At 36.5% G+C, this 22,311-nt stretch overlaps 1 protein-coding gene across 2 annotated transcripts in view; it reads right to left on the bottom strand.

Annotated features, from left to right (window-relative positions):
* The window catches only part of AKAP6 (A-kinase anchoring protein 6), a 542,654-nt gene that overhangs the window by 59,335 nt on the left and 461,008 nt on the right, over positions 1-22,311 (bottom strand). For both annotated transcript variants that reach the window (XM_047736848.1, XM_047736849.1), the window contains one exon: positions 21,128-21,352. In XM_047736848.1, coding sequence (XP_047592804.1) covers positions 21,128-21,352 — 225 coding nt within the window. The remainder of the gene's footprint in view (positions 1-21,127; positions 21,353-22,311) is intronic.

Genomic DNA, 22,311 nt, shown 5'->3' with positions numbered 1-22,311 from the left:
TTTTTTTTTTTAGAAGTATAAAATAGAAGTTACAAGTTCTGATTCTGGAGTCACACTGCTAGCCAAGAGCCTAGAAACCACACCCATTTGGTGATCAGTTATTTTTTTAATTGTTACTGAATTACTGAAAGAAAATGAACCAATCAATCAATGAATAGAACTTTTTGACTAGAGGTATCTTTATATTACTAGTACCTGCTTGATGATCTTCAGGAATTTTCAATATACATTGTCAAGAATGATGATAATGGGGGTACCAGGATGGCACAGTCAGTTAAACACTGGACTCCTGTTTTTAGCTCAGGTTGTGATCTCAGGGTCCTGAGATCAAGGACCATGCCAGGCTCCTCATTGAGCATGGAGTCTGCCTAAGACTTTCTCTCCCTAGCCCTCTGTCCCTCCCCTCTGTGCTCTCACTCCAAAATAAATAAATAAATAAATCTTAAAAAAAAAAATGATGATATGTTAGGTTGTCTGAATACCATATTTGGGAATTTTACTCCTTTTTATAAATTTTATCAAATTAGTCATTTAGTGATGAATGACTAATACATATGGCATTGTGCTAAATTAAAAAGAAGCTTCTCTCAGGAAGTGTATATAGTTTAACAAAACCATGATGATTATTTGAAAGGTACAAGGCATAATGCTGCAGCCATGGTCTAATAAGAACATACAGCAGATGGGGAAAATAAGAGGCAACACTGGTACCTCTGTGAGTCTTCAAAAGATGCTTTTAACTGGTTGATTCTGGATTATCATTTTGGGGCAAGGCTGACAGAGATCATATGGATAGTATTCCTCACAGCAATAAATATTTATTGAGTATCAATTATGTGCCAAACTCCATACTTTTCATTATAGGATTGGAACTGGTAAATAAGAGGAATATAAGAAGATGTGGTACGTATTTTGAAGTGCCTGTGATTTGTCTGTCAAGAGAAGACTCTGCCTCCTCAAAATAAAAAAATTAAAAAAACACAAAAACAAAGTTTTTTTTTATAAGACCTAACCCATCAGGTTGTTGTAAGTTTTAAATGAATTAAACACAGGAGTAAATCTTCATTACCTGGGGGTAGACAATGTTTTTTTTTTTTTGCTTGTTTGTTTTGTTTTTTTTTTTCATAGGACATCTAAAGTAGAAGTTACTTCTGACTTCTTGGGCAATGATTTCTTAGATATGACACCAAGAGTACAAGTGACTTTTGGACAACTTGATCAAAATTAAAAACTTTTGGTCTTCAAATGACACCATAAAAAGTGAAAAGACAACCCACAGAATGGGAAACAACATCTGAAAATCATATATCTGATAAAGGACTAATATCCAGAATATATAAAGAACACTTAAAATTCAATAATATAAAGATAAGTAACTCCCATTTTTTAAATGGGCAAAGTATTAAATAGACATTTCTTCAAGGAAAACATATAATTGGCCAATAAACATATGGAAAAATATTCATCATCATTAGCCATCAGGAAAAAGCAAATCTAAACCATAACTACATACTACTCACCTCCACTATGATGGCTAAAATAAAAAAGACAGAAATCACAATGTTGGTAAGGATATAAGGAAACTGGAATCCTCATGCATTGTTGGTGGGATTGCAAAGTAGCACCATTCACTTTGGAAAACAGTATGATATTTCCTCAAAAAGTTAAACATAGAATTACTATATAGTCCAGCAAGTTCTCTTCTAGGTAAATGTCCAGAAGAATTGAAAACATATGACCACAGAAATATCCATAACCACATTATTCATAAGAGCCCAAAAGTGGAAACAACTCAAGTATCTATCAATGGATGAATGGATTAAAAAAATGTAGTGTACCCATACAGTGGAATATTATTTGGCAATAAAAAGGAATAAAAGGAGTGTATGCCTGACTCAGTCAGTACAGCATGTGAATCTTGATCTTGGGGTCATGAGTTGTGAGATCGAGCCCCTTGCTGGGCCCCGCACTCAGCAGGGAGTCTGCTTGGGATTCTCTCCCTTTTTGTCTGCCCCTCCCCCTGCTCTCACTCACTCTCTCTGTGTCAAATAAATAAATAAAATTTTTTTTAAAAAGTAATGGCTATAAAATTCCTTCAGATGGAGTCATAAATACAAATCTATAAATCTCAGTCCATAGATAAGACATTCTGCTATATGATAAAAATAATACCATGCCATTTTTAATATAGCTGTCCTACTTCTAGAAATATCATAAAACATAAACAGAAAAGTATACCTAGAAGAGCATGGATGTGGAAAAGGAGTTGAAAAAAATGTGGAAATTAGAGAACATTAGTTAAATCTAATTACTGCAGTGATGAGTTTCACTTACAATCATGTACATCTTACGGAACTGTAATCTATTGTGTTGTTGGCGTCAGTAGAAAAATGAGAAACATGACCTATCAAATGTACATCATGTACTTCGCCAAAGACCATTCTAAGTTGACTGTATGTATATGAACCAACACAAAATTTTTAGAATGTTATGTTCTCTTCAAACATGTAGTCAAGGATTTACTTGACTGCAAAATAATAACCAACAACCATTGAATCTTATTAAATCATTAGTATACTATTCTGAGTATTTTCTTAGTTATTTTTCACTAATCTCATACATTAATGACAAACATTATTTGTGTATTCCTCTGCTATGTATTTCATTAGGTATTTGATATATATTGGCTCATTTAATCCTTACAACAGCACTACAAGTTATGTATTATTGCCATGTGCCTATTTCACAAACAAGGAAATAGCAGCAGAGAGGCTAAGTAACTGATCAGAGTTAACACAGCTAATAAGCAGCAAAGGCAGCATGCTAACCCACGCAACCTGAATTCCAAGCAGTTCATAAAAATATTATGCTACATTTCCTTTCATGAGAGCTAAAGAGGCTTGTAAAATTTCTCCATTTTCAGACTATTCTGGTTCCCAATTTCTAACCAGAAATGGCCAGAGCCATAAAGTTACTGTTGAAAAGACAGCCAACAAGTTCTTCAGGATAACTTTCAGGGGTCTTATACCCATTTCTAGGCCATTGTTAAAAATTAGTAATCTATGCAATTCTTAAACCCAGAGTAGTTGTGATAGCAGAGATGGCAAAAATACTAATTCGTTTACTGAACAAGTATTTATTGAACACCTACTATAATGGGTACTGTTCTGAGTGTTTGAGACACACCTGTGAATGAAAGAGATGAGTTTCTGCCCACAAGGATCTCATATTCTAGCGGCCAGTGGAGGATAATCTCTTTTCTGAGAAAAATCTAAGTTACACAAGTCATCAAAAAGAGATTAAACAAAAGTAGGAAACATTCATTAGGCAAATGATCACCCAAGTTTCCAGCAAAGGGTCAGCAGATCTTCTGGTCCTGACAGCTCCATTCTTGAACCAATTATGTGCTTATCTTAACTATATCTCCTGCATCAGTATTGCAAATAAGACTTTCCATCCAGGAATTGTAAAGAGGTAATTCTTCAAAACAACAAAAAAATTAAAATACCTCAAGTGAGGTATGAATGATGATGTGCATATTTTAAAGGAAACATGGGCAGATGACATCTGCATATTTTAACTGATACCAAACTTAAAAGACAATGTCAGCCAATATAGGAACTCAGTTCAGTTGCGAACCCTGGGACTTAATCTATATTGAAGCTAAATATTCTATAAGCATGCAGTGAAGTGCAAAAAATAGCAATTGAAAAATGACATGATTAAATGGCATGACATGCAATCATTTGCTCTCAATTATATCAATGTATCTTCTTCATTTCTAGGAGTCAGGCAGAAATATTGTTTTTTAAATGCCTCTATTAAATTGGTCACCAATAATAAAATAGATGAGAGTCCTAATAAGCTCATTTACATAACATACATCATACACTACAAAACTATTCTCTCCAAACAGTTTTGCTCATAGATTTGTCTCCTGGTTGTCATGAGTCTTTGCTACATTAGCAGATTTCAAAAGCATAATACTGCCTTCAGAACCATTTGTAGAAAAACATTTATGAAACTTTTCTAGTTAACCCTTGGCAGGATCCTTATTGCTAATTATGGAAAAGGTATTGATATAATATCTTGGCTGTCACATTTTATTATGGTGATGGTAGAAGCAGAATCTAGGTCTGACATTTTGGAAATACCATCTAATTGCAAGTTAGAAACAGAGAATGACAGTTTTAAGTAGATTATAACTTCTTTCAAAACAACAAACTGGTTTATTTAATGTAAAAGCTGGATTTTAAAAATAGCATTAAAGACCCCTGAATTGGTTTACCAAGCACATCTCTATCAGCTTCTTGAAGAAGGTCTGGGATGTGTGCCAAAATAGTTTCAAAACTGCACATGTCAATGTAAGTCTAGATTCTAACATCAAATGATTTCTTATAACCATTGAAAATCAAAATATTTCCAGTGAATACTTCCATTTTTTTTAAGAAAAATCATCTGCCCTCTATTCACCTAGGCAACAGACAATTGAAGTCCAAAGACCAGTCACCTTAACCTCCACATCCTAAATAACCTGACCTTTGACCTAGAAAAAGATCTAACTTCTTGCAATCTAGCATCCTCACCAATGAAGCTGAATCATGAAGGGCCACAAGGACTATTAGTTAATACTGCAAATTCTTGGATGAATGGTGTCATCAAGGGAAAAACTAATCCTTCTTTTACAAACACTCATTTGATGTTTTAATCGTTTGTACTTTCATGTGTTGAAAAATATTAATTATATTTGGAAAGGAGTATTTCTATTTCTATTAGCTATTTTTTTTTAAGCTGTGGACTAAAATATAATAACCATGCTAAAATTAGCAGGCCCTCACTATGTTATTCCATGAAAGCTGTTTTTATCCCTGTGTAGTATTCTTTAACTTTTTTGTGTGACTTTTCCTACATTAGGTTAAGTACTTTTAATGTTTGGTTTTTTTGTTTTTTTGTTTTTTTAAAGATTTTATTTATTTACTTGACAGAGAGAAATCACAAGTAGGCAGAGAGGCAGGCAGAGAAAGAGGAGGAAGCAGGCTCCCTGCTGAGCAGAAAGCCCGATGCGGGGCTTGAACCCAGGACCTGGGATCATGACCTGAGCTGAAGGCAGTGGCTTAACCCACTGAGCCACCCAGGCGCCCCTAAATATGTTTGTTTTTAAAAATCAAGCTCAGTGGTCATGTGCTTAGTTCATATTCACATGCAATTAGTAATATGTTATATACTTCCTTTTCTAAATTAAAAACACTATTAAAATTCCAGACATACAAAACAATATGAAGATTAAGTTACTCTAAAGAAAACTGTAATAGCTTACAGATTGCTTGTATCATTACTAAAATGCTGATATCTATTACAGAGTCTCCCTGGAATAAAGAATGCACTTTTGGCAATAATCTTTTAAAAACATGTCCATTATTGTTAAGATGTTAAACTAGTCTGCAATTATAGGAAGGTAACTTTTAGCAATAAGGAGGAAAGGGTGCTGGATATAAATGCAACTTAGACATTACACTACAAAATACCTTTTCTTAAAATTCTATAATCACTCTTTTTATAAGCAGATAAGGCATTAATTGCCATTTATTTTTACATTATTATATTCTGAAATCTATTGACAACACCCACTGCATTTTTTATCTCTTATTAGATTCCCTGGGAATCATTTCAAAGTAATTCTGGGGAATGGATAAAGGTGATTTTCCTCCCCTAGATTATCTGTTGATCCCAGCTACCTGAACTCTTTTGCTCATTTAATGGATATTGGGTATTCACCGGCCAGGTCAAAGGAATATTCAGGACAGTCTTGAGGAAAGAAAGAAAAGAATTCTATGTGACAAGTTACAGCACAATACACCCATTAGGCTAAATCTATAAAAGAAGGATTATCATAAAAATCATACCTGGAGAATGAAACAGCAAGAAAAAGCAGGGAGAAAGAAAGTGAGAAAACACAGAAGCAAGGATAACCTAAGAGGAATTCCCAGGGATAGTGTGGAACACGTAGGAGAGGACAGATGATTGAACTAACTGGTGTCAAGAGTCACTCAACTCTGTTGCATGGTATTTTTCTAGCTCTCTCATCCATACTTACTTGACTATTCCTCATCCATTTCCCCTATCAGACTCTATTTTCCCAAATTTATTCCTGAGTAACATATTGTTTACTTCCTATGAAGCCACTCTTGGCTTCTTTGTCACAAAGCTCAGAGTGTTACTTGAAGCATAACAAGTAGGGATGGGTATTTTAGGGAAGTATTCCTGTTATTGCAGAATCCTACAGGTGGGAAATAAATGAATTCAAGAACACTTGGGACACAATAACAAAGCAGGAAAGAGTTAAGTTTGGGGGAATAACACCACCGAAAAGGAGGAAAATGATACTAGGGACAAAAAGTCAACCCTGGAAAGACTCTTCTGTTTATTCATTTACTCCTCCCCAACCTGGAAGAGACTTAGGTATAGACAGCTCTATAAACTTCATATTTCTGATTTTATTTTTATAGAATCTAATAGGGCATTTTCTTGTGAGTTTGGATCACGAGGAATTTGCTTCTTAGTTCTTTCCCTCCCTTTTGTGGTGGAAATCCAGGGCAAATCCACTCCTCTTCACCAGTTTTCAGTATTCCCAGATGTACAATAATACTAACCACACTCTCAGGGTCGTTTAGAAGTTTAACTAATATGTAACAGCAAAACACTCTTCAACCATTATATTAGGTAGTAGAGAGATGCTGACTAAATATTAGCCAACTGGTAAATTGCTATAATGATTATTTAGCTCAAAGCAATATTCCAGAACCTTGTGAAAAGGAAATGTAATAAGAACTTCATTCTTTAAACACTCCCATAGCTAAAATAAAGCAGAGGTCTGGGAGAATTGTTTGAGTGAATTTTCTTGAACACAGTTAATTCTCCTTTTAGAGGATTTTGTTTTCATTTCTTCTGAGACACCATGTCTCTCTCCTGCTCGCTCCCTTAAAGATGACTGAATATATTAGGGGACAAGTGCCTTCATTCATTCCATCTAGTATTTAGGCAGCAAGGCAGAATATACGTTATCCGAGCATGAAGGTATACCTGTCGAACATCTGAGAAGCAAGTTGATTTGAAGGGGGAAAAGCACAATTTAAGAGTCTTTTCCTAGTTTGGCAATAACCATTTGTGTGATCTTAAGTAAATCCTGTAACTTTTACATGCCCTCAATACCCTTTCTCTAAAGCGCAACAATCCTTTGGCTTTTAAAATTTTCTGGCACCAGATTATTACCTAAGCTTATTCTGTTAAGAGATAGGAAAAATAACATGTGGTGGTCTACGATGGTCTGCTCATGTTCTAAAATCATCAAAATCTAACTCCAAAAACCTTTATAGTGAGAACCACACACCTAAGCAAAGCACACAAAATTGAAAAGCTGACTTCCACTGTTGCTTTCATAGAGCTTTGAAGTCCCTTGCACCAACGTTTTACTGGGAGTTAGGATGGCATGGTTGAATGGATATCCATTGGCTCTCTTACTGGTAGGTAGTCTTGCCTGACAGATAAAGGAATGAATGGGTCTTGAAACATTCTTCCAATTCCTAAGTCATTTCTCCTGTCATGACCGAAGGGCAGTAGAGAAGGACATTTTGAGAAAAGGGGGAGAGCATGAGGGGAAGGCAGAACCTGGTTTACCACCTATCCCACACTTCTCAAACCAGGTCTGCTGATCCATTTTTGCACTTATCCTAATGACATTAAATTCAAAAAGAAAGAAAAATATCCTTGGGGAAGAGAATGCAATATTCTAAATGTACAGAATATAAGTTAGGATTTAATCAACAGTTTAGAGCATTAATGAAATTAAGAGAGATAAGTTAGGTTTTTTTTTTTTTTCAGATGGGAATAATGATTTATGCCTCTGTCCTATCTTAGAGAGGTTTTGGGAGGATTAATGAGCTAATGTCTCTAAAGCTCTTTAAGCTCCTCATATGGAGGTACAACATAAACAGAAGGTGAAAAATGATAGCAAACTCAACACCGAGTTGAAATCCTGAGAGTAAAGCCCCTGGAAATGAGAAGCTGTTGCAGGTCAAGATGGTAAGTCTCTGAATTCCAATACCAAAGGGGCCTTGATTTATTGTCATATGTATTTTTAATACTATTTACAATAGGACTTCATAGTATTAATAAGCATTTCTACATTTCCTATTAATCACAATGTCCCTTGTACTGATCATTTTTTTATTTCTATTCATCAGATGAGATAGGCTCAGTATTTCTATTTTATAGAGAAAAAATTGAGTTGTGAGAATTGCAAAGATATCAGTATTAAGTTGCATGAAATCTTTGGTTTGGTATTATTGGACTATGGCCTGGATTAGGATTCAGGAGCTGTGGGCTGCCATCTGGTTCTGGATATGTGGTCATTTAATTTATCAGAGACTTTTTTTTTCTTCTTTGGAAAAAAAAGTTTGAGCTAGCTATCTGATCTCAGTCTTACTTACTTACAATCTGCTAAGTACTTCTCGAGTATCTAGTGACTCTAAGGTACATTGTTTATGGTCCAATAAAGGGTATGCAAAACAAGTATTTTAAGATAGTCCTACTTTTAAAAAGTTTATACTCGAAACAACAATGACATATCACCACACACCTATTAAAATAGCCAAAACTCAAAATACTGACAACACAAAATGCTGAAGAGGATATGGAAAAGGGACTCTTATTCAATGCTGGTGGGAATGCAAAATGGTATGAGCACTTTGGAAGACAAAGCAAAATACACTCTTACCATACAAGCCAGCAGTCATGCTCCTTAGTATTCACCCAAAGGAGTTGAAAACTTATGTCTACACAAGAACATGCATATGGATATTTATGGTAGCCTTATTCATAACTGCCAAAGCTTAGAAGCAACCAAGATGTCCTTCAGTAGGTGAATGGATTAATAAACTATGTTATAATCAGACAATAGGATATCATTCAGTGCTAAAAAGAAATGAGCTATCAACCCATGAAAATGACATAGAAGAATTTTAAATGCATATTACTAAGTGACAGAGGTCAATCTGAAAAGGCAACATACTGTATGATTCCAAACATACAACATTCTGGAAAAGGCAAAACTATGCAGAGTAAAAAGATCAGGGACTGCCAGGGTTTGGGGCAGGGGGCTAGGAGTGAGGAATGAATTGTCAGAGCACAGAAGATTTTTAGGGGAGTGAAAATACTCGGTATGATAAACCATAATGACAGATACATGTCATTATACAGCTGTCTAGTCCCACAGAATGTAAGCATTGAGTGAACTGTAGTAAAACTATGAACTTGGAGTGATCACAATCTGTCATTGCAGGATCATCAGTTGTGACAAATGTCCCACTCTGGTGGGGTAAGTTGATAACGGGGAAGCAGTGCATGTGTGGGGGCAGGGAGTATAATGGAAAATCTCTGTACCTTTCCCTCAGTTTTGCTAGAACCTCAAATTGCTCTAAAAGAAATAAAATTTTAATTAAAAAAAAAGTTTGCACTCTAATTTGTTGCTAAGTCACATAGATTCCTACCTACGGACATCAGAATAACATTGAAATAAACACAGGAATTTCTTTAATCTCTTATCTCCAGACTTCCAGGCACATGCACATACTATTCTGTTCACTCTTCCCCTCCTTCACTTCAGATCTCAACTTAAGACTCACTCATTCTAGGAAATTCCTTGCCATTCCCCAGTAATGCCCCATGTACTTCCAAAGCACACTACGTTAATTCCCACCACAGCCCATACTACATTCTATTCTACTTGCCTGTTGACTTGTTACTATCCCCCTTTAGACTGTGTGTTCCTTGGAAGAGGACAATGGATGTTTCACCCTAGTACCCAGCACAACACCTGACAGAGGTGTTTGTGTAACAGAAAAGTATTGAATAAATTTAAAATATTGTTACCCAAATTCCCAAATAATCTTGAACTGGCTTCTCTTTTTAGGTATCAGAACTCCTCTATCTTTACACATGTTCTACTACTTCCAAGGCTTTTTGTTGAAGATTCTCTCCCTGATTTAAAAACAGAAGCAACAGCATTCCAGGAAGAGATGGACTCTTAGTGGGAGAAAGTCTGGAGAAGGCCTTCTACTTTCACACCCCTACCAGCACAGCAGTTCCCAAATCCTGTCACCTCTAACCCTGAGGTCTCTCTCAAATCCAGGCTCCTATCTTCCACTATAATTGTACTATTTCAAGTCCCCAGAACTTATCACCTAAGTTACAGAAGAGCTACCTTCTAATGGGACTTTCTCTCTCAAAGCTGATGGACACAACTCTGCAAGACCACTCTCCTGCTCTGGGATGCTGAAGATGCCCCTGATGAATGAGAAAAGTGTAGATTCCTTAGCTTGCTTTCAACCTCACCTGAGAGTAGAGATGTAGGTACCCCATGCTTCAGTATCAATAGACAATTTGCTATCCCTTGTATATGGTCTATTTTTCTCATTCTGGGATTTAAATAAAACTAAGGGGAATTGAAATTTTTCCATTTCCTTTTTGTCTGGGCCTGAAATAATTGTACAGGAAGCCACTTACAGAATCTCTCGGAGGACCTATCTTAACACTTAGTTCCAGAAAACAAAACTTCCTACTTAAGAATAAAGAGCCACAGAAAAGAAGACACTGTAGTTCAAGGGAGGGGCTAATTTGAACACTCAAAGCAACAGACTAATAGATTCCTTTTGAAACAGAATTTAATACAAGAAAAAAGAAAACCTTAGAAATTTTTAATCCATTTCTCAAAAATATGCACAAAAATACTGCATCCATAGCACTGAGGTAGGCACTTCTAAAAATGAAACAAATTAAGATTGGTAAAGATTGTACAAAGATGAAAGGAACTTTTGGTGAATTAAAGATTGCAATGAAGACAACCTACAAAATTAGGTACTGCAAAACCAGAAAACAACCTTGAAAATTCCACCAAAAGTCCCTGTTAAAGAAGAAGAAATAAAAATATACTTCTTTAAGTGAAGGAAAGATCTAGCTGACTCAATGTGCATGGAATGATTTCTAAAAGGAACGAACTAAATGTGTGGGCAACTTGTGATAATCAAACAGAGGTAAAACTCTCTGATCGAAAGCAGAATTTCAGTTTTCGAAAACAATTAGGACTCACCAGGTTCCCAGCAAAAGAAATAAAAAGAGACCAACACCCACTCATATATAAGTGGAAAAACAAGTAGTAACTAAAATCAGACCTCTCCTTTATAACTATAAATGCTGAAAGAATCACTGGCAGTTTTGATGGTCAAAGGTTATATTCCTCTTGGCAAAATTTTATACTCAGCCAAGCTACTGTTTACATGCAAGGTCAAGCAAAACACATTTTCAGACATGCAAAGGTTTGGAGGATATCCTAAGAATGTACTTTTCCTAAAAATTATTAGAAGACAATATAATAATACTAAGAGTAATTTTTGTAAGAAAATGGAAAACCATGGTATAAAAAAACTGATATTGAGCAATGAAATGAGTATTATAAAATATTCTGAATTATTTTTCATATTCTTATGAAATATAATGCTAACATCAAAAGGAATTATTCCAAGTATGAGAAAGAATTTAATTAAGTTAGTAAATTAATAATAACATTAGCTAATAACTAAATCCAATACTATAATAACAAAAATGGAGAAATAGGGCAGAGGATGCAGAGAAGCCGATTTCTCATTTTAAAAGTGGCATCAATAAAACGTCAATGCATTGTTATTGGATATAAAGGATATGTTAAAAGTATTCCAATTTACTAGGGTAAAAATGAACAAAACAACATGTCTTACAGCAAAACGTTTAAACAAGACTGCAGTGTAAGCTCCATGCATTGCTAACACTCAGCCCAGTGCCTGCCACATGGTAGGTTCCAAGAAATATTTACTGAATGAATAAATGAATGAACATGATGAAATAAAAGATCAGCAGTCTTAATCAAGAAACTAAATGGGAATGGGCTTAGTGTTTTTACTAAAAGATACAGACTTTCAGATTTCATTAGAATGCAACTTATAAAAAATTCACCAAAAACAACATGCTAAAAAACTGACAACGAAAATCAAAGGCAAGATATATTATGCTTTTAGATACATCATGAAGGACTTCAGGGCACTTAATAGATGAGGAAGGAGTAAAGTGAGGGGAGGGTCTCTGACTGCAGGTTCTCTGATTCATCCTCTTTGATTCAAACCTTTCATCTCTTCACCCTGGTCATTAATTTCAAAAAGATAGATAGATAGATAGATAGATAGATAGATAGATAGATAGATAGATAGATTTTATTTATTCATTTGAGGGAAAGAGAGAGCACGAGCAGGAGGGAAAGGAAGAGGGGGAGGGAGAAGCAGACTCCCCACTGAGCAGGGAGCCCGATGCGGGGCTCAATCCCAGGACCTGGAGACCTGAGCAGAAGGCAGATGCTTAACCATCTGAGTCCTCACTGGTCATTAATTTTTACCAAGGGTTTTCTGTATTCCGCTTCTCACAGACCTGTACATTTGTTTGTCACCACCATACCCGCATTTATTGGTATAGTTCTTTCTACTTTTAAATCAACCAAGTCCCGAGATGTATAAAACAACTAAAACATATATATTCATGTTACCTGTGCCACCATTCTGACTGAAATTCATAACTAGGAAGACCTTCTCTTTCCCATTTTAGACAAGCATCTCTATTCAAATTACAAAGATACTATAATGCTGGAAAGGAAATGGGTACAAAGACAAAGTTGGCTACTGTGGTGCCAAAGGCAATGAACGCTGGTTCAAAAGATGCCTTTGTCCTTCTGAAGCATCATTCTCAATTAAGTAAAACATGACTCTGGGTACACTGAATTGACTATGTTTTGGAAGTTTTGTGCCACACTGAAAGTGTTGTTTAGAGGAATTAAATGGCATCTGTAACTGAATAAATTTATCAAAGGAAAAAGATGCCTACTACAAAGTCAAGGAATGCTAGAGGTGAAGGGAATCCTTTCAAACCAAAAACCTAATTTACAAATAAAGAATATCAGGCAAAAAGAACTATTTACTGAGATCACATAGCTGGAAATCCTAGATCATAATGTTGCCAATCAACATGACCCAGTGAAGGTACTCAATAAATACTATTTATTGGTAAATTGTAAAAGAATAATGTACTAAAGTTACAGAAGAGGACTGACAACTCATTATGAACATGAAAAAAAAAGGAATTTTGCTTATCTCCTTAAATGGAGATCTAATTGTATATGTAAAGCTGTAATCCAGGAAAAATAGGATGAAGATCTAAAGAGTGTTTACAAAAGGTCAGAGAGAAAGAAAATGGGAAAGAAGAGGGACTCTAAGTAGCTATTTTGCCATCTTGTTCAAAAGCTGAAAAGTAGTCTAATGTGGAACCCACTTTTGATACTCTGGGATCTGGTATACTGCATCCTAAAAGAGCTGTCCTTTTCACAGGTGAGAGGGGAAACTTCGTAAAGAATCTGACATGGGTGTATCTCACGAGATCATGACCTGAGCCATAAATCAGGAGTTGGATGCTTAACCATCTGAGCCACCAAGGCACCCCTATTATCTCCATTTTTAAGATGAGAAACCTAGGGCTTTAAGGAAGATCATGAATTAGAAATAGGTAGAACCACTATACATCTAAGCATCTTGAACCCATTGGTGTATCCTCACTACTATGGGTCATATATATATTTAGATAAGTGGAGAGCATGGAGAAAAGTTTGCAATTCTGTTCTCCCAGTTTCTTCCTAATTTGAGTTTATTAACAATAAAAATAAAACTTAAGTAATGTTAAGAAATCAATGAAGAATTAAGAATAGAAACCATAGGGGCGCCTGGGTGGCTCAATGGGTTAAGCCGCTGCCTTCGGCTCAGGTCATGATCTCGGAGTCCTGGGATCGAGTCCCGCATCGGGCTCTCTGCTCAGCAGGGAGCCTGCTTCCTCCTGTCTCTCTGCCTGCCTCTCTGCCTGCTTGTGATCTCTCTCTGTCAAATAAATAAATAAAATCTTAAAAAAAAAAAAAAGAATAGAAACCATAATCACAGTGGTTTCAGAGACTAAATGCGGTTCTATTGATTTCCTAAGTAGCCATAAAGTAAAGATGGGTGAGACCTCTCTCATCTTTCTTGATTAGCATTACAGCCTTTAATTTCCATGAATCTGGTTTACCTGATAGCAGTTATACAAATGACACATATGAAATGAGTATACAGCTATGTCTTTGTATGCTCAACACATTTCCCTTCATAGAAATCATGCAGCATCTTCTTCCAGTAAAAGGTATGCTCAGAAAGAATTATGCCTCTGTTGTTTCTTTTTATTTACTTTAAAAGGCTGTACTGGGACTGCCTATAAAAATTTCCTGTGGGTCTTCCCACCACCCCTAGATGGTAGTGTATATAACATTTATTTAACTCTTTTTTTTTTTAAGATTTTTATTTATTTATTTGACAGAGAGAGATCACAAGTAGACAGAGAGGCAGGCAGAGGGAGAGAGGGAAGCAGGCTCCCCACTGAGCAGAGAGTCCGATGCGGAACTCGATCCCAGGACCCTGAGATCACGACCCGAGCAGAAGGCAGCAGCCCAACCCACTGAGCCACCCAGGCGCCCCTAACTCTATCTTTGAATTTAAACCTTAACCCAGTCAAAATTTTTAAAGGCAGTTCTAGATTGTATCCAGTTACTTAAAATTACTAAATTGTTAGATGATAGATTTTTTTACATACGGTGGAAAAAAAAATCTGATAAAAGTTTAATTCAGTATTTTCTTTTGATGAAATTACTTGGTTAATATAAAAACTTTTTAAAAAAATTTATCTAAGACATATAGAAAAGAATAAGTCCTGTCTGATGTTCGTTGATTTTGAAAGCATTCACATGCTTTTGTCATAGCCAGACTGAATCATTGTAATTCTTTGCAGCTTTGCTAACAACATCATTACAAAGTTTATAATGGCTTTAGGACACAGCAATGGGGATGATCCTGGACCTGTAGGAATCACAGCTTCCTTTCACTTATTTCAAAACTTCCAAAATATTCGCTTCTCTCTTCCAACCTAATCTCCTTAAAAATGTGGGTTGTGAGGGATACAGGAAGTGTGATTATTTATGGTGGCATTTGAGATCGGTTAGAGTGGACATGGGAAATTCCCTCTAACTATCTTACCTGGATTGGACCAATTTTTTACTTTTGGAAATTATACAGTGAGATTTGGGAAAATATTTCCTTAAGCACGTGAACTATGTTTAGCTCTTTTATTTACCTCCTTTTTAAAGAAAGTAAATTAGTGATATTCCTTTTCAGAGTGATTAGTTAGTAATGCTACACATTTGATAGTTAATTTGACTCCCTTTTAAAGACTCTACCCTAAATTTTTGATTTCCAAGATTTAAAACATTGACTGGCTGACTTCCTTCGGCTGGCTGTCAAGTATTCAGAAATGGGAAAAGAACAAGAGTAGGCTACCATTTAATGTGAAATAGATCTTTGACCTAGGGACTGTTGGGCTTACAAAGTAGAGACCGATTCTGGAATAGACTTACTAGGCCCAACTATTGGCTTTGTCATTAACTACCTGAATGACCTCAAGCAAATTACTTCAATTTCCCCTGCCTCTGTTTTCTCATCTAGAAATACGGGATAATAGGGGCGCCTGGGTGGCTCAGTGGGTTAAGCCACTGCCTTCGGCTCAGGTCATGATCTCAGGGTCCTGGGATCGAGTCCCACATCGGGCTCTCTGCTCAGCAGGAAGCCTGCTTCCCTCTCTCTCTCTGCCTTCCTCTCCGTCTACTTGTGATCACTCTCTGTCAAATAAATATATTAAAAAAAAAAAATCTTTAGAAATACGGGATAATAAAATACCTGCCTCAGGATGGTGGTAAGGATTAAATAAGCAAATGCAGGTAAAACACTTAGAAACTATGACTGACATCCTGTGAACACTTGGTAAGTATTAGTTGTCCTTGTTCAAACTGTTAAAGAACATTTCGTTCCTCCTATTGCAATTCTAGCATGGCCTCCTTTCTGAAAAGGAGATGTAGATGGTAGCCGTTCCCATGTTATGATAATTTTTGTAATCTAGAGCAGGGTCAGGGACCTAAAGCCCGAGGGCCAAATCTGGCCCACTGCCTGCTTTTGTAAATAGTTTTGTAAATTAGTTTTATTGAATTCAGTATTGAATTCAATATTCATTTACATATTACTGGTGGCCACTTTTCCAGGACAGCAGCAGAGTTGAGTAATTGTGACAGAAATTGTATTATCTGGCCTTTTACAGAAAATGTTTGCCAACCCTTGATTTAGAGGACAACATGGTTTCAATGGTTATTTTGAAGGATCGGTGAATGACTGGATGGGAGAATACTGGAATTTGAACCCAAAGACCATGGCTTTTGCTCTGTCTCTGATGCTAGTTGCTGTGTGGATTCAAACAAGTCATGCTGAATGACCTCTCAAATTCATTATTTTTATGAATGATAAACTCAAAAGTCTGTCATTCATAAAAATAAATAAAAAGACCCATAAGAGAGTGATCATAATTTTCACCTTACATAATTAGTGTAAAGTTTAAGTAGAATAGCTTGGGTAAAAGTGCTCGGTCCAATTTAAATTGCTAAACAAATGCGGGGCATTAATCATTGCCAAGCTTACCAAATCTATTCCACTCATTCACCTTCTTGATGACAGAGCCTCTTGGAAGCTCTAAACTTGTCCTTCCCGAGCTGGTTCTGGGCCCAGTCCAGTGCCGCCCCCTCTTTGAGCTAGTAGTATTGAATAATTTCTCCCCAATTTGAGTCTTTAGAATAAAGAATTCAGTTATGGAATATAAGGAACGTATGATTAAACAATTATTTTCTCTTTGAAGGATCATCATTAAAGAGTAGTGCTTTCCAGCTAAAGGCCTTAAAGCTGTGCATGCATGTGCACGTACACACGCATGCGTGCGCGCACGCGCACACACACACACACACACACAGCTCTAAGGGGCCCTTTGCCAGCTGACCTCATTAAATCTCTGACATGCTCTTCACATTTGATTGTAATGGTTCATACCTTCATGTATCTCCCCATGCTGGGCTTTGACTCTTTCTTTCTTAGGTAGAATTTTGCCTTGTGTCTCATCCCCCATTTATCACACTTACTGCCTTTGAGAGAAATAACACATTCCACAATTGCTTTTTCTCTTCTTCTGAATACTTGAGATCCTGATCCTTTTTCTCATCCCAGACCAAACTCTAAGAAGGAAACAGTTGCGTCTACAAAGTGATGGGTTTTCCTTTTCATAAGCAGCACCCTCCCACCCCGTTTTCCTGGGCAGTGCACTATAGCTTATCTGTCATTGCTCTGGGTGCATATAAAAGAATTCATTCGTTAAAAGCCTGAGATTTCAGAGAATGGAGAATCATAAAGCTAAGTCCTATGGCTAGAGCCTGTCTTCAGTGTGACCAATGACAGTAGAAGACATTTGGGAACACACAAGAAGAAGAGAAATGTGCCAAAGAGTTCCATACTTAAGGTTCTTTAATAACTCCTATCTGAGGGTGCCTCAGTGGCTCAGGGGGTTAAGCCTCTGCCTTCAGCTCAGGTCATGATCTCAGGGTCCTGGGATCGGGTCCTGCATCAGGCTCTCTGCTTGGCAGGAAGCCTGCTTCCTTCTCTCTCTCTCTGCCTCTCTGCCTACTTATGATTTCTCTCTGTCAAATAAATAAAATCTTAAAAGAAAAAAAAACCTCTTATCTGAGAGGCTTTATCACTTAGAAGGCAAAGGTTATCTGGTCTTTGGATTTGTGGTAAGTAAGAAGTTTTTATTCTGCATATGCTTATTATCAATTATGATTTTGGCAGGTTATAAACATTATGTTACATTATTATTATATTGCAAACATTTGGTTTAATTCATCCAATGAATGTGGTAATATACAGAACACTTGATTAATCATACACTAAGCACTAAAGAGTAAACAGCTCAGAAATATTTAAAAATCTGGCAAGGAAAGACATTTATTCCAACAGACAGGCGTAAAGCTTTCTTACAAAACAAAAAAGAAGTGCCATCATGCTGGGTCCACCTAGCTGATCTCATCAAACTCTTCAAGCTCAAACTTTAGAAGGGACTAAAGTTTCAAGGGATACAGAAAAATTATCAGGGTGCCATAATCTCAAAAAAGTTTGAACATTTCAATTTAAAAAGTGACACATGTTTACACTGATACAGTACAAAAATGTAAAATAAAAACACAAATATTTTCACCTCCCAAGAACTTCAGTAGCTAAATCTATTTTCTATTCTGGCCAAACTGCTGAAGATTGTGGCTGATAAACCAACCACAAAGACACAGTGACATTTAGTTCCATCCTGTTTTTCCCTTTGAGTCATCTGGCATTGAAGGGCATTCAGTAAATATCAATAAATATCAATTTTGCATAGTAGTTCAGAGGCTTTAGAGTCAGCCTAATTCTGTCTGACTTAAAACCTAATTCTACCACTCATATGTGGCCTTGGACACACAAAACTTAACCTCCATATGCCTGTTTCCATAGAAATATCCTGCAACTGCAAAATCAAGATCCTTATACCAACTTCATAGGATGCTATTAGCTTTAAATGAGATATATGTTTATACTCATGATGGAATATCATACAGGTGTCAAAATAAGTGAATTACAGCCATACTCAAAGACATGAATGAATCTTGGCATTATAATATTAATGAAGAAGGAAGTCTTAAAAGATAACATACAGCATGATTACCTTTTAATAAAGTTAAAAACAACTAAAATAAAAAATATTCTTTCCTACCAAAGGAAAGCAAGGGCACAAAGAATATTGGGTTTATGATTATCTTAAGTGAGGAGAGGAGGGGATAGAATAAGGCTGGGAAACCATATGGGGAGATAAACATTATCATCAAAGTCCTACCTTTTTGGGGGAGGGGTAGAAAATTTCTGTATTTATTATATTATTTTAAAAACAGCTAAATATACAAGAGTGGGGTATAAAAGCAGTTAGTTCATAAATAGTGACATGGAAAACATAAAAATTCTCTAAGAAAAACACTCTTTGAAAAAAGAAATAAAATAGCAAAAAGCATGTGATAGTCTCTGGTACTTTTGAAATGAAAATTCTAGGATTATTTTTGGGCACTAAAATGCACATGGTAAATAATTAATTAGGTGCAGTGAATATTTCCATCGTGGCTAGAAAGTATTACCAAATGACTAGGACATCTAGGAACTACCTAATGATCTGGAAGGATAGAGATTCCTCTCAGTCTCTCCCTGTTTCCCTGTTTCTGAAACTCTTAAATTTGCTTCCAGGATAGCTGAAAATCATGTTGATGACCCTATACAAAGCTAAAGCATAAAGCTAATGTCTTTTGGAAGCATCAGCAAAATTAATGCAGAACTGCTTTTTCCATTTATAATAATAATAAAAGTGGAAGGGGGGTTGTTTTTAAATACCTATGAAATACGGTGGTAGGCAGGTATATAAATAATTGTAGTAACAAACTTCCCGTTATTATTTCCAATTATTATGTAGCATTTTGGGATTTATAATATTAAGAGAGTCCTATCCCTTAAATGTACCATTACGAAAAGTAGAAATAATAATTTATGCATGTAAACTCATAACTGTGTGAGATAAATACTATCACTCTCCCATTTTATAGATGAAGAAATTAAGACACCAAGGGATAATATAAGAAATCTGACCAAGGTCACACATTTGTCTGGGGCCATTAACTGGTTCACTATAGCTATGATATAGATACTATAGAGAAAAATATATTTCACATAATCCAGCCTAGTAATGACCAGGATGCTTTATAAGGTGCATGTAATGTTCAAATACCTGAAGACTCCATCTCCCTGCAATGGGGGGTCAGGGCAAGGCAAGTAGAGATGAAGAACAAATCTTCCCAAAAAAATATTTTAGTTAGGAAAACCCATTTGCCTTGGAAGAGGCTTTCATTTAATTTCCAAGTTTGGTCTTGTCAATTGAATGGCAGAAGAGGAGGTTTTCAACCAAAACAGTCTGCAGGTGTGCAATACAGGCAGTTTATTGGGAAGTATTGTGGTCTTACCTTTGAGGGCTTCTCCTCTGGGGCTATGCAGGTGAGCAAGGTGAGCCTGCCTGTCTGGCAGATGGAAGGTGAACCACATTTGACTGAATTCTCTGATTGATTGCTGGAAGATTGCAGGGCTGCGAGGGGATGGCAGGGCATGGGGTTGGGGACTGGGGGGCTGAATAAAATCTGGTCCTGGAAGGCTTTGCAAAGAAACAGTTGCTTGGTCCTAAGAAATTCTTTCTTTCTTGGTTTTCTCCTTTCTCCTCTTTGAGACCATTCATGCCAGAAGGTTTCTTGCCACCCAGTTCATATCCTATAACCCCAAAGCCTCGGACTGTCAATAGCCAGAGCCCAAATAGTCACCGCATTTACAGGAGGATTCTAGCGTAGGCAATAAAAGAAAATATTCGGATTCTAAACTGCTTTTCAGTAGATACGGCATAAACCATGGAGACAAAGGGGTAAATGCTTCTTCTTCGTCAGCACACAGTGAATGCGCACACACTGTTTGGCTGAGGTTGGCGCTTTCCAACGATGGAATGTGCCTGTCATGGAGGAACCTCTTACTTTATGTCTTCCCTTCGTACGTAGTTGATTCTCTCTTATGTAAAAATTATGTTTCCTTTTGTTAGCACTAATGGTCTTCAATTAAATCACGTGCTTTTATCCTATCAATTTATGGAAGTATTTTTAGCCATATTATTTATGGAACGTTTAGGTCTGCCTCTCAAAGTCCTCAGTAATCTTTAGTGTTTGCTGGTCTGCTTTTAATTTATCAAACCCTCCCTCCACAAGCGTTGCACAAAACACACAAGCAGCAGCGATCTCCCCTGTACAATGTGTGTTTGATAGGCTTAATGTTCATCTTTATACGCACACAGACGTTGGCATACAAGAAATGTGGAGGGTGTCTATAAATCCAAGGAAACATTTAAGTGCACAGTGATACATAGATACATGGGTATCATACTTTATGTACTTGATAAATATTTCATCCCTACCATAAAGAAAGCTTTTTATCAACTTTGATTGTTTTTTTATTACCTTAAAGTATTGCAGTTGTTTCTCAGCATTCATTGTTCCTTCCTTTTCTTGTCTCAGGCAGGAATTGAAGATGAAAAGCTCTGTATCTCTTAGCCACCCTTTCAGTTCTTTGATCCTGACCTCCAGCTGCCTTACCAGGTTTCCGCTTTCGGGAGAGAGCAGGTCACGTGGACCAGACCCACTGTGTCCTGCCATTGTGTCCTGGATCTTCTGTCTGAGGGTTTTCTAACGCATCCGATGAAAAACAAAAACAAAAACAAACAAAAAACCACCAACAAGAAAACAAAAACATATATTAGCTTCAGTACCAAAAACGTACCACAGTTTGGTTAGCAGCAAGAGCCACCTGGAAGGTGTCCAGCTGCACCTGCCACCTCACAACGGACATTCAGTTCAGATGAGCTCATTGTTCCATTTAGGATTTTCGAATTCTTGAGCAGTGTGTGTTGTTCGGACTACCACTAGAGGCTTAAGAAGACCTCATTCACTTATAATTTCCTTTAACAGGAAGGAAAAGTTCATCATGGTCACTGATGAAAATTCATTTGAATTCTCATGACAGGAGTTTACAGTAAAATATTCTCTGCATAACATTTTCAGGAGATAGAAATCGGAGTTTAATCAATATACTAAAGAGGCCAAGAGTAGATTGTGCATGGAGAATTAAATCCCCCCCCCCTTTTTTTTTGGTTTCATAAAGTACAATTTTTCCCAACTATATGACTGAGGGGGGTTCAGAAGGGGTAGCTTCCTTGGTGCTGTTGTTGCATTTTACCTGACTTGGAAAATTGTTCAATCCCACAATTCTTCCCACTTTGCATTTCTGGATGCTAGACTTTCTAATATACGTGTCAAAGTAAGTCCCAATCCACTTAGAAGCCTTCTTAGATTAACCACTATGGCATGAACGTGCAGCTGAGAGGGATTATTTTTTTCTTTTTTTGGTGGAAAACACTCTGGAGAATCAGTAGGAGTTAATCTATAATGATGAATTAAACCTACAAAAATAAGCTTTAAATCACAAATAAAATTAAGTCAACAAACATTCATTTGTTGTGTAGTGTTCTGTAAATAGTATCTTTAGGAGATCATAACAGAAAAATAGCCTTTCTTGGCAACACCCTTGTATTTTCATGGTGCAAATATTGATAATTTGAAGACCCTCAGTGGAATCCAGATTTAGC

This window comes from Lutra lutra, chromosome 7 (genome assembly GCF_902655055.1).
Source record: "Lutra lutra chromosome 7, mLutLut1.2, whole genome shotgun sequence".
Lineage (NCBI taxonomy): Eukaryota > Metazoa > Chordata > Mammalia > Carnivora > Mustelidae > Lutra > Lutra lutra.
Note: the sequence above shows the minus strand (reverse complement) of the source record. Positions and strands in the feature narration are given on the sequence as shown.